This window comes from Chlamydotis macqueenii, chromosome 20 (genome assembly GCF_036417535.1).
Source record: "Chlamydotis macqueenii isolate bChlMac1 chromosome 20, bChlMac1.mat, whole genome shotgun sequence".
NCBI classification, from domain to species: domain Eukaryota; kingdom Metazoa; phylum Chordata; class Aves; order Otidiformes; family Otididae; genus Chlamydotis; species Chlamydotis macqueenii.
This window is the reverse complement of record NC_141575.1, coordinates 7197712-7210524: the sequence shown is the minus strand read 5'-3', so window position 1 is coordinate 7210524 and position 12813 is coordinate 7197712. Positions and strand designations below refer to the sequence as shown.

The 12813-nt window shown below is 49.6% G+C and overlaps 1 protein-coding gene across 1 annotated transcript in view; it reads left to right on the top strand.

The window, feature by feature from the left end:
• Positions 1-12813, top strand: part of LOC104482988 (uncharacterized) — a 156036-nt gene that overhangs the window by 99426 nt on the left and 43797 nt on the right. The window contains exons 28-32 of the mRNA XM_086763516.1: positions 2979-3032; positions 11067-11120; positions 11810-11854; positions 12022-12066; positions 12290-12343. Coding sequence (XP_086619642.1) covers positions 2979-3032; positions 11067-11120; positions 11810-11854; positions 12022-12066; positions 12290-12343 — 252 coding nt within the window. The remainder of the gene's footprint in view (positions 1-2978; positions 3033-11066; positions 11121-11809; positions 11855-12021; positions 12067-12289; positions 12344-12813) is intronic.

The following is a 12813-nucleotide window of genomic DNA, read 5'->3' as shown; positions in this document are numbered from 1 at the left end:
AGCTCATTTCCCTAATGGGGGATCCAAAACTCACAATTCAGCCTCGATATTTAGTGGGACATGAGCTCGCTAGCTCAAGGTGTTACTGCAAGGCTCTCTATTTCTGCTAGGAATTGTTGGTAGCAGTGGTGGTCACTTCGTATGATGCCCTGACTGCATTGTGGGTGACTGTCATGCGTTTTCAGAGCCCCTCACTGGAGCGAGAGGGGCAGCAGAGCAGCTGCCCCCAGACGCACCCTCCATCCGGGTGGGCTCATCTGGTACGTGCGCAGCTGTGGCTGGAGCGTGCAATTGGTGCGGAGGTAGATTTTCATGTGGCTCCGGTTTCCCACAGCCGTTGTTTAGACGGAGCTCCGGCTCTCCCAGCGGCACAAATGCCGCTGTGTGAAGGCCAGTGCGTGCCGTTCCCTGGAACAGAGAAAAAGGCAGCGGGTACAGGGAATGGATTTTGCTCAGTGTGTGAATTCCCACAGTGGTGTTAATTGGGAGGAAGATCACAGTAGTGAAATGCCAGGGCAGTGCCAAAGGTTTGGCCTCCAGGTCAGTGGCAGCTCTGCCCGCTGCGGGAAGCTCGGGGATGCACTGGGCCCACCGGCTGCGGCCAGCTGCTGGCTGGGGAGAGATTTCACAGCTGCAAGTCAATGGAGGTGAGGGAAATAAAAGGTCTGAGGTCAAGCAGCACCTCGCGATGACCCATCTCTACCTGAAGAGCAGCAACTGGCCAGGCTCTGAATAAAAGGAGCGCGATGCTGCCTGCAGCCCCCAGCAGTGAGGTGCTCTGCAGCCCCTCAGGGCAGCACTTGATGTTGACAGAAGTCTGGGAGGCAGCTGGGTATCTCTAGATGTCCCTTTTTTAGCAACTTTCCCAGGATGTCAGCTGCTGCGTGACTCAGAGATGGCCAGACCATTAGGCAGCTCCATGCTGTGTGCGCTGGGGAGGATGGGAGGCCATCTGTGGCCTTGCAGCAAAGAGCTCCCAGTCCTGATGTACTGTCTAGTGCACCACTACTACCTTTAGTTGAGGCTGAATTTTGTCTTACTTCACCGGGGTGTGATAGCAGTATGAGCAGAGACATCAGCTCTGACTGGAGATGCTGAAACCTCTCTACAGAGCTCTGGGAGCTGAGACCATCCCCAGGTCCTTCTGCTTCCTTCAGTTCTCCTGCAGGCAAATAACGAAGTTCATCCAAGCAAAATGTTTCCTCAAAGACCATATTTTAAAAAGTCATAATTCAATAAGGCGAACTTCCCCACAAAACCAGTAAATCAAATAATCCCCTAATATCAAATCCCCACTCATTAACTCCAGCTGTTTCTGCCTGTTTCTCCACCAAACACTCATTATTTGCTTTTCAAGCCAGACCTGAGGCATGCTGTTGTTGGTTTTCCCAAACTGTTACAGTCTTGGAAGATTAAGCTATCCAGTGAGCCTTAGCAGCTCTGCTGGCTGATTAATTCAATAGCGGGTGATTGGGAACGGGGAGCAAAGGTATAGTCAATGGTAGGAAACTCTGCCCTTAATTTCAGCTCCCTGAGGCCTGTGAATGCCTTTTCCCTCTTCCTGCCTTCCATCTTTTGTGTTAATATACAGTTTTGAAAATAATGTGTACGTATAGGTTTATTAAAGGTCACTCATATTCTCTTAAACAATTCCTTGAAATTCTCAGCATGGTATGTAGGTGCTCCCTCAATATTTTGCCATCACAATGAATGTTTCTGTGCTTGTATTTTCATAAGCTATTTGGGATAGGCTGAGACTTCCAGGAGGATATTCCAAATACCAACAAAGAATGTCATTTCATTTCAGTATGTGTTTATCATAAAAATCTCTATAAAACAGGCATCTGACACATCTGCTCTGCCAGTTGCTACTGACCTCCCTAGCAAAACCGAGATTTACTGTGATTACAAATATAGTTACAGTCAACTAACTTTTCCATCTTGAGTGAGAACAGCTAAGTGTTTGTATTCTGAACTTACACGCCGTGCAGAAAGACGTCTCCGTTCCAAAAGCAAAACCTTTATTAGCGGCAGTGGTACAGCAGTGGGAGGATCACAGTCCAGTTTTGTTCTGATCCTTGGTGAAGTCTGCAGGGTTGGCAGTTGGTAAAAGCCATTAGTATATAAATAGCAAAACTGGATGTGGAATGTTTGAGAGAGTATGAATGGAATGTGTCATTTTGAGGTTTTCATTTCTGACAGCAGAAAGGCACTAACTTTCAATATGAGGTTTTAAAGTTATACAGAAATAAATCCTGTTAATTGAACATATCCTTTGATTTTTGAAACTGATTAATATTCTAACAGGAAAAAAAAAAGCTGTTTAATTTTCTTCTGCATTTTCTGTGTGCACATTAATGAATCAAGTGTGTACAAACCCAGGTTAAAAGAAAACCTGAAACCTTTCTGTAACTGTAAGAAAAACAGGATCATCCGCAACACCATCCATCCAAATGAAGTTAGCATCTCTCTGCCAGGATGAGTATTTATGCAGCACTAACAGGGCAACAGTTACTTGAAGATAAAATCAGAATTTGGCTGAAAAGTCAAACTTGGATACCTAAGATGAGGTGTCTGATTTTATATTTGGACAACTGAAAAACAGATCCTGGCTGTTATTATTTTTGTGCAGATACTGAGCAACAGCTGCTTTTAATAGCTTCGGAGGGAATTCTGGATGCTCAGCTTCTCTTCAAATCACACCACTTACACAGACAACAGGCTGCAGATACTTAAGCATGCAAACCTCAGCCAGGATCGTTGGCCTGAATGTTCGTAATGCAAAGACAATCAGTGAGTTAAAAAAGAAGACCAAGTAAATACAATAATGTCTTTGGCAAGAGTTTAACGAACCAACTTGCTGGTCGAGAGTCTGCGTCTGAGGCCCCTGCAGATCACGTAGGGATGTGGGGGTCTCACCAACAGCTGCTGCCTTCCTCCTTCTCCATCTTCATTTTGTTTCCCTTTTCCCCTTCCAGGGTCCCGCAGGAGTCCGTGGCGCGCCAGGGATGCGAGGGATGAAAGGCCGCAGGGTAAGCACTTTCCGCGAGCTTTTATCCCTCTCCTCTTTCCGTCATTGGCAGAGTGATCTGGTGGATTGGTTTGGGGATGTGCCCCAGCGTACAGTTTGTTGTGGAAGTGGTGCAACTTGTCTTTTCCAACCACCTGCAATGTCAAAACAGGCTTTACAGACACTTCTGGTGAGGATGGGGAAGATGGAGTGACCTGAAGGTGTATCTGGGCTGGGGAAAGGGATGCAAGTAGAAGACTGGAAAAGGGCTCTTTCCTGCTGAGATTTGAAGTGTTGTGATTTAACCAGAGGCAGATAAAGCAGGAAATGTTATGCCATGAGACAGAATTAAGAGACGAGGCAGGCAGAAACGGAGCTGGCAAGGAACCGAACAACCTATTCTTCCCCCGCTTTCGGTCTCCCAGGATTAATATCTTCTGGCAGCATTCCGCAGGGTTGGGAGAAAGGTGTGTTTTGCATTGTCAGCAGAGCAAATTATAAGCATGTTTCATGTCTTCCTATGTGTTTTTCCAGCCCATAACACATGGCTCTGATTTTATCTGTACGTATCTAAGCAGTACCCCACTGTAAAGCATGTGTGAATCCTCGCTCTGCCTGGAAAGAGCAGACCCCAGTTTCTCGGCTAGCATCACTGACAGTGCTACGAGTACGTGTTACGCTGGATAAATATTTCACAAGTACTCCGTGTCGGTTCATGTGTGGTGCTTCCTGCTCTGTCTGGGTGACAGCCGACTGCAGAGTGACCTCTAGACCTGCCAAAGCTGCTTGTTTTCCTGCCTGTGACATCCAACCCATGTCCCACTGAGCTCCTTAATCTTTCTTCTTCAACGGGACGTTTATTGCAGGAGCATCCCTGCTTTCGGTTGTTTTTCCTTGTCCAGCTGCTTTACAAAGTATTAATAGCGAGCGCACATGGGTTCTGCTGAAGGCCCCAACAACAACATATTTTACATTTCTCCCTTCAAGGATCTTATGATATCTGTTTCCATGTTTCATTTTCAAAGAGACAGGCTGGAGTAAACTATACATTTTACTCATCCCCAGTCTCTGCTTCGGCTGCAACTCCTCTCGGGGATTTCAGGATAGCCAAGGGTTGTACGTGTTTCCCTATACCAGAGCTGATACTCTCTTCTAATAGCTGGGACTGAAAAAAGGAAATAGAATAACCAACTAGAAAGCTTTATAACCACAGAGTTATGTACCCTGGATCTGCTTTAAGCTTTAAAAGCACAGCTAGAAGGACACCGGTAACATCTAAACCCAGCAGATGCCTGTCAGGGTTCAGCTTTAAACTTGTTGGTGGGAAAAAAACAGCTTCCTTGCCACCGTTCTCCTTGGTGGGAAGACCCATGGATCTCATTCCCCAGCTCCGCTGTCGGAGGGTCCCCTGGGGAGTGAGGTTTCTCTGTGCTACATAGCAGCAATTAACTGAGCTGTCCGAGACATCCACGAGCATGACGGATGAGAAACTGGAGGCACCCCTTCATGGGAAGCTTTGAATGAATGGTGGAATATATCTCAAGGTAAAACTATGACGCAGAGCTGAACGGGAAATGCCTTCTGAAGGAGTCCCAGGCTGCTGTCTGTGCGGGCTCTTGGAGAGGTGGGTCCTCTGAGGGGTTCAGACCTTTCTGCCGGTGCCTTCAATGTATGTGGTGACAGAGGAGGAGTCCCAGCACTGCCTCCTCCCAGCTGCCAGCCAGGGATGCCAGCCGCATCCCCTGGCACTGAGCCTCTCCTACGGCAGGCAGCCGCATGCAAACTGCGGTGTTCGGCTCTTGGGTTCTCCGAGATTCCTCGCATCAATCTTCCTCGGCTTCTTACAACTGCATTGGCCTAAAGTCCCCAACCCACAGGGAGAGCACAGCTGACCGGGCTGTTTTCAGCTTCACTTGTACTGTCAGGAATGACGAAGGGAATATTTTTTATCATGCAAGGTAAAACCAAGAGCAAAGCTGGGTTCAGCTCCTAAGAAAGGAGATTGGCTGGCACAGCAGGGACCTGCCTTTGGCTGTAGCTAGATCCAGAGAGCGGGTGCCGTACCTCAGGAGAAATCCTGCGGGACACTCACTGCTGCCGGCACTGTCCATCCTCAAAATGATGTACCACGTGGTAGATACATTCAGCTTGGTAGCCTTGGGTTGCGTTTCCTCTCCAGATGTTAAGTCCAGCAGACCCTGTGCCAGTCATTCCCCCTGGACATCTCTCCGCTGAGGAAGGCCAGACGTCAAAGTGCATCACAGCCCTGAAAACCAGAAATGCAGCCATGGCTCTATCCCAGCTGGCTGCAGAGTCCTGCAAACTGTCACCCCAGAAAGTGCAGAACAGGGAGGAAGAACAGGAGACAGTGCACGGGGAAGAGAGTGCATTAAGGCCATGCCCTAAGGATACCGGTATCAGAGAGGGGTAAGACTCTGCCAGCAGACAGTGAGCATCTGGACCTGCTGCTGGTGCCCTGCGCTGATCCTGCCCTCAGCACCCACTGCTGGACCGTGGCCTGATGCAGATTTGGTGCGTTTGAGCACCGCAGTGCTATAATCTGAACACAATTTGTGAGACAGACAGACAGACACATCCTTTCTAAGATCCCCAGCAAAGAGGAGGAACTTGGGCTTTGCTCTGAAATCCTACAGATTTCAGTGAATATGATGTGGGAAAGTCGGTGTTGTAAGGACCAGCAGATCTCCTGCCTGGAGGATTTCTGGTTTGTCTATCTCTCTCTCACGTTTTCCTTCTCTTCATACTCTCAGAAGATATTCCAGGCACACAGTACTCTTTGTTTGCTTAGTTTGTCCTGCTATTCCGGCTCTTGGTTTGCTCAGGATGGGGAAATGCTCCCCCAGTTGTAATTTCAGACATTACCCTCTGTCTGTCCTAGCTTACAAAAGGGACATAATTCAATTCAGAGTAGAAACATGAATGCAGCCGCTGCCAGATGTTTGTGGATTCCATGAGCTCTGTTTGTGGATACTTCATTAAAGTAATTTTGCTTTTGAAGCAAACGTAAATAGCAAATATGGTTTCAATTGTCAAGAACAATGCAGAGTTTTTGGGGTCTATGTTTCTGTTGTGATAGCTTTTGTATTGTCAAGATATAAGTACAAATTTTAAAAAGAAAATTCTTTAAAAATTGTAACCTTCTTGTTAGTCAAGGGTATTGTACCTTCCCAAGTCTTTGTTTAGCCCATCAAACTGATACTGAATGATCTTCCACAAACACGGTGTCCTCTCTCCTCTTCCCTAAGGACAAGAAACTTGGATGTGTGAGCCCAGGCTTGTTTGCCTTCATCCGTATTCAGTGTAGCGCTTAGACATGTGCTTAACGTTCAGCGAGTGACAGCTATGCACATGTTTAAACCTAATTATTTAATGAAATCAAGGTTTAAATTTGAAGGTAGCTGATTCAGCAAGTCCCTCACCCTATCTCACTTGAATTCAAAAGCGCATTTCTGTTAATCAGCTCCTCAGAGCAGGAAACGTGTGGTCTCCAGGATCCTCTGTTGAGGACAGCGATATCACAAAGCTCAGGTATTGACTGAGAATCTCTGCAAAAGGTTAAATATCAGCTGGAGCCATGACCTTGCACCTCATACCATAAATCTGCACCTGAAATCCTGCTGTAAAGTGGCTTCCCTTGCCCCGTTCTTCTGGCTAAAGTGTCTGACGATGTTTCTGGAATTTCATCCAGAAAAGGAGGGGATGCTGGGTACTGGCTTAAGCGACTCAGAGGAGCTTTTCAGATCCCAAAGCGTATTTCTGTTTTCGGCCGCACCGTTCATTCATCAAGCCCCTGCATTAACCGTTGCCCAGGTGAAGCCTGCAAAGGCGAGATAAGGGGGGCAGTCCTGCCCTCCCAGCGCTCGGCCTCTGTGCCGGAGGGGACCGCGCTCTGCCGCACGGACCTGAGGCTTGGCAGCATCGCTGACTGTGGGAGTTTGGAAATGCTAGGGATTTGTAAAGCGGTGTTATCAAAGGGAACCTGGAAATAATTGCTTTCTCCAGGCCCAGCTGAGTTGTTGTTCATGGAGAAAAAGCAGAGGTAGATTGGTTTGCTCCCAGGGATCTGTCTAGTTGGCTGAAAGAGCATGAGAAGTGTTGGAGGAAAAGTTAGCTACAGACCCATGGCCAGCAACAGCTACCTTCAGTCAAGGCATCTGCTTGCTTTGCATTTGGCCTGACTGCGAGAGTGAAATATCAGCATTTGGATAAAGAGGTAAGGAAGAAGCTTTGGATTTCTGGAAGGGAGCTACTGACTGCTTGTTCAAGCTGCTGCTTCTGCTCTTCAGAAGCTCTTCAGAAGCTCAGTCTCTGAGCTCTGAGTATCTGTTTAAACAGGGGAAAGGCAGTGCTGCTTTGTGGAAACACTGCTGAGTACTTAGCTCTGTTCTGCAGGAGCGTTGTCTACTCTAGCAGCAGGGCATATCTCACACGGACTAGCCGTAAACCTGAGTTGCAAAGCCTGGAGCTGAACTCCCCTGCATTTGTGAGCTGATGCTGTTCGTATCCAGCCAATATCGTAACGCGTTGTTAAGTCTGGGGCTGCTGATGGTGCCGCTCAGTGTGGCACGGCTCTGAGGGAAATACTCTCTTGGCCCGTGTGGCACTGTGACCTGCTTTGCTACCGTTACTGGAGCCTGCGTTAGAAATAACTCATGATTACAGCGGGCGGAATGTGACTGTAGGTGAGACTTGCAAGGGCTTAATGCTGGCTTTCTACGACCTAGCTCTGTGGGGACCTGCACAAGGACTACCGTGAGAAATGTGCCTATATAAGACATTGAAACTAGAATTTTTTTAAATGCTGGGCTCTGCCAGCATTTTAAAATGCAGGACCTCAGCACCAGCATGACTTACTGCAGCATCCGAACGCAGGGCCACAGAGCTGTGATTTCCTGCGCAATGCCAATTTGGCTGCTCTTGCCTGACAACGCAACTGAAAGGGGAAACTCATCTGTTTAGGTAGCAGTGAGTGATGATGCTTGGTCTTGTGGCCCATGTGTTGCTGTGGGACTGCACAGGCACGTCCCTGTGCTGTGACTCCCTGTGTGACCTCGAGTGAGCTGCTTTGAGATGGAGACGGCAATGCCTGTGAGCCACGTACTCGTGCCTAACTGCCTTTGGTGAAACAGTTGAGCAGGTTCTCAAATGCTCCATCAGCCATGAACCTGTATCTCTCCGAGCTTGGCTGCCCATGTGCGAAGGAGCGGACAGATCTCGATTTAACCCTGCTTTTTTTTCCTGTTTACATTGTAAAGCTACTTGGAGCTTGCAGTGTTTGTACAGCCCTGGCCCAGCGGGACCTCTACTGAGCTGTGTACTGCCATATAAATACTAACACAGACTAAAGAAAAACTTCCTTCTCTGTTTCATGGGCCTCCTAGAGAAGCTGACTCTGGTGATAAAGCTGAGTCTTTCACCGCACCCTCCTTACTCCGTTCTTAGGATGAGTCCGTGCTGCCTATGCCCTTAGGACGACGTTCCCCGAGATGCCTCTCTACACGCTCGCCCTGGTCCCTCTGCCCTGCCGTGCTCAGGGCAGGCATGCCTGGCTGTTCAGTTGATTTTGAATCACGGAGGGTCCAAGGGGAGCCCAGGGCTCAGCTCTGCCTGTGAGGCCAAGCCGACAGGTCTGCAGGGGGAAGGCATCGTGCTGTGCCTGGCGGCATTTGGCATGGGATGCTCCCTGGAGAGCTGCCAGGACCTCACTCACTCGTCTCTAACCAGCGTTGTCAGTAAAAGGGAGTTTTAAAGATTTAACTAATTGACTAAATGTAGCCTTTCCTGTCAGGGTGAATTAGGGGAAGCCTTTATCCTGGGTTTCGGTGCAGGAGGCTGGAGAAGATGAAGGTTACCACATGCATTTGTGAATACAGGGTCACTTTCTCCTTCTTTAGGTCAGATGGCGATGAGATGTGTTGTGATGGGATTAGGCAGGTGACTGCTGTGCAGTAAGATTGCCCTGGCAGATCCTGCCACGCTGGTGACAAGGCTCTGCTGGAAGAAATGAGGATACCGTAAACACTCCCCCAGCCAGCCAGCCCTGCCAGGTTGGACCACTGGGAACCACAGCCATCACTGCCCTTGCTGCAGTGCTGAGTGAGGGCTGAGGGCACCCAACAGCCTCCGCTCAGCTCACAGCAGCCCAGCACTGGCAAAGGGGCTGGGCAGGGCAGGGCAGGCTACAGAAGATGGGTCTATTGGGGCCAGAAGCATCCAAATTTCTTTCTCCAGCAGCATCTGTCCTGGAATGAAGACCTGCTTTTAAATGACCTTCTATTTTATGTCATTGTGCTGTGAGGTTTACAGGGACGTGCATTAACAAACCTTTTAGTGTTTACCGCTGTCTGATCTGGTGGCCAGCGTGAGTTGGGACACGCTGGGGCTGGTGGGAGCTGCCATTGCATTTGTGTTGCAAAGCGCCGACCGGTGAAACCCCCCATTTGGTTGTGGTGTTCCTATCTGGTGCAGGGTCCTTCTCTGTCCGTCTGTCCTACAGACCAGGCTGAGCTTTCTCTAGAGCTGTGTCTTACTGGCGTGCTATACGGGCTTGTGGTTGTTGAGTCTCTGGTACGCACAGCGGCACAGGGTTTCGCCAAGCGCAGTAGAAGTTTTTGCGTTATTTTATATTGACAATGTTTGTCTGCTGTAATAATTTGGCTGCGTTTCCTATACATCTTCTGCTGTTACACTGCCTTTCTTTGTGAGCCTCTCTCTTTGCCTGTCATACTGGAGCTGCTTTTCTAACACATTGGCTCCCTAGCCCTGTTATTACTTTTGGCACTCAGTTTGCATCCCGATTGAGCGCGTTGGCTCCTGTTTTCTGTATTTGCGCGTTGGCCTGCTCTCAGGATTTCTCCTACCACTACATTCTAGCACCACTCTGTGTTTTTATTTATTATTTATATTGCAGTAGCGCCTCAGAGTCCCAGCTGAGCTCACGGCCTGGTTATGAACATGACGTGCATTAATGGAGTCTCTTGACATGTCCTTTTTTTGCTGTTTTATTTTCCTCGACCATGGCTCTGTTTATTCTCTGTCAGCGTGACATACTGCTTTCTGGGGTTGGAATGGGGCAGTGGCCTGCACGTTCAGTTCTTCTGAAGTTAGCTTGAAAACTACATCGCAGCTATCCCCTCTCCCCTGTCCTCTCCTCACTTGGAACCCTCTGGAAGAACAAGGCCACCTCTTCCTCGAGGATGCTCGAGCGTACTGCAAGCTGTTCAATTCTAGCTAATCGTGTCCAAGATCTCTCGCTGGCTGGATTTTTGTACGTGCCGTGAGCATCTGCAGCAGCATGCGTGTCCTGTACACCTCCCAAGGTCCTCATGCACGCACACGCCCAGGAGCCGGTGCCAGGCGTAGCACCAACCGTGCCAAAGCAGGCACTGTGCTCCTCCCAGTGTGCATATCTGTGAGCACCTGCCCTGTCCTGACTGGCAGCCGGTTCTTTAAATAGCAGGTAACACCAGCTGAGGGCTTGGAGCTCAGCCGCCAGCAAATATACCCTGCTCTCTGGGAGCAGTTCGGGGCGCAGGACAGTTGTGAAGGCACCATATGGTGGGAGTTTGCGTGCCTCCCTATATTTCGTAGCGTTATTGCCCTGGTTGTGACCATGAGACAGTGTGGCATGCCGAGGGTTAAGGGCAGGGGCAGTTGGAAAAGCGAGGTTTCTAGGAAGGAAGAAGTTTGCTGTCAATAAGGCTAGAACGGCAAGCCTGTGCATTGCAAAACCATTGTCTGAAAATAAGACTCTTCCTGGCCAACCTTTCTCTTCTGGCTTGGTTTGCAGCTGGTAGTTGGTTTTACAGGAATAAAAAGTATTTTGGTGCTGTGTGCTGGTAATGGTGAGAAATGAAGCAGCAAACGCAGACGGGATCTTTTGAGTCTTGTGCTCAGCTCAACCAGGTATAGGTTGACTTAGCCAGGACTGATCTCATGGACTTTCCTGGTGGCCAAAGCTAGGGTGACTGCTGTGTTTTCCAGTGAGACATATACTCTCTGTTCTTATTTTTGCCTTTCTTTTGCCTTTTTCCAGGGTGCCAGAGGGCCCGACGGACCAGTAGGCGAGCCGGGGTCACGAGGTGTCAAGGTGAATGCCAGTGGTTGGCCAAGGCTGCTCTTAGCTGTGTTGGGAAATGCTCTGGGAAGGATCAAGGTCATGTCCTCCTCCAGGAACAGGGGATGTTCAATCACTCTATGAGGATCAACCAGCAGGGATGAGTCTTCTGTGCAACCTGAGCAAAATCTGTCTAATGTGGCCTTGAGGGCCCCTGCTGCTGGGGTCTGAGCAGATACTCCGCTCAAGCAGACCCTCATCCAGGGTGAGCCAGCTCCACGTCAGGCTCGGAGATGGGTGTGTGGGAGAGCTTCTCCCTTTGGCAGCAGCCTGATGTAACAGTAGCGTGGCGGAGCTGGTCCGTTGTCACAGACTCCATCCCCTGCGCGGCACACGTGGCCCTGTGAATGCAGTTGGGATGGGGAACCTCCTTTATTTCATGCCCTGCCAAGCAGGGCTGTGGTGAGTCTCCTGCGAATCCCAGCTTCCTCCAAAGCAATGTTTGTTCAAAAAACCTGAGATCATGCAGCCCGTTGGCCCCACTCCCTGCTGGCTGGGGTGTTCCTCAGGGCAGGATGCTGGGCATTTGGCCTCTCAAAAGCTGCAGGGAACTGGAGGGGATATTTGATGCACAGAAATGCAAGAGTAGATGGACTGGGGCAGAAGAGCATCACCAATAGTTTGTGCTCCTGCCAACGTGTCTTTGCCTTTTTGCTTTGCAGGGCCGACCAGGGGAGCCAGGCAAGCCGGGGCCAGATGGGCTGCAGGTATGTCCTCTGCAGCAGCCAGTGCCTGCCAAACCTGGCATGGTGTCAGTCCCCCATGGGCGTACCCACATGTACATGGTGCCCAGCGAACTGCAGCTTCTCCTGGCCAAAGCGCCGCAGGTGTCTCACCACGTTCCCTGCTAATGACTGTCTCTGTGTGTTCACAGGGGAAGATGGGTGACACCGGGGAGACAGGAGCACGTGGCTTCCCAGTAAGTGTCCACCCCTTGTGCTTCTTTTCATAACCTTGATTTCACTCAAGTCCGTAAGTTTTGAGTCTTGGTCCAGGAGGAAGAATTTGGACAGTGTTTCACACTTACAGGGCCCCCTCTCCACTCCTTTTACTGGAGCATTTACGAGATGCACGTTACTGCCAAGAGGCATGAAGGTTTGCTATGGGTTTGGAGCTGACCTCAGCGTTTTTAATTTTTCTAGGGTATCCAAGGACCTTCTGGACCTCCAGGAGCAAAAGGGGCTCCAGGCGACCCGGTAAGCGTCTTGTCATTCTCTCTTTATCTGTCTTTCCACACACACACACAAACACTTCATTTCTTTCTCTGTCTGTCTTCCCCACCACTGATTCCCAGTCCCAGCTTCTCTGTCCTTGCCAGCTCCATCGTGGTCAGAGATGTGAAAGACTTGGCTAGAGTCCTAGGAGGCATGAGGAAAGACAAGGTCAGACCCCTGGAAAGCAAAAGGGACCCATGGATCAACCAGGGAGAGTGTAGGATACAGCCTGGGCTGGATTTTGGAAAGGAAGGGAGAAAAGAAGGGCAAGGTTGGATCTTACAGAGGGTCAGATGTACCAGGAGGAGCTGGGCTGGTAGGTAGAGCTGAAGGGGCATCAGGAGGGAGGCTGGTGGTGTAACAAGTGAGCCCACAGACTTTGAGGGAAGCACTGGGAGATGACAGGTCAAGACACAGACCTCAAGGAGGGCCAGCGGACCACCGAAACAGGA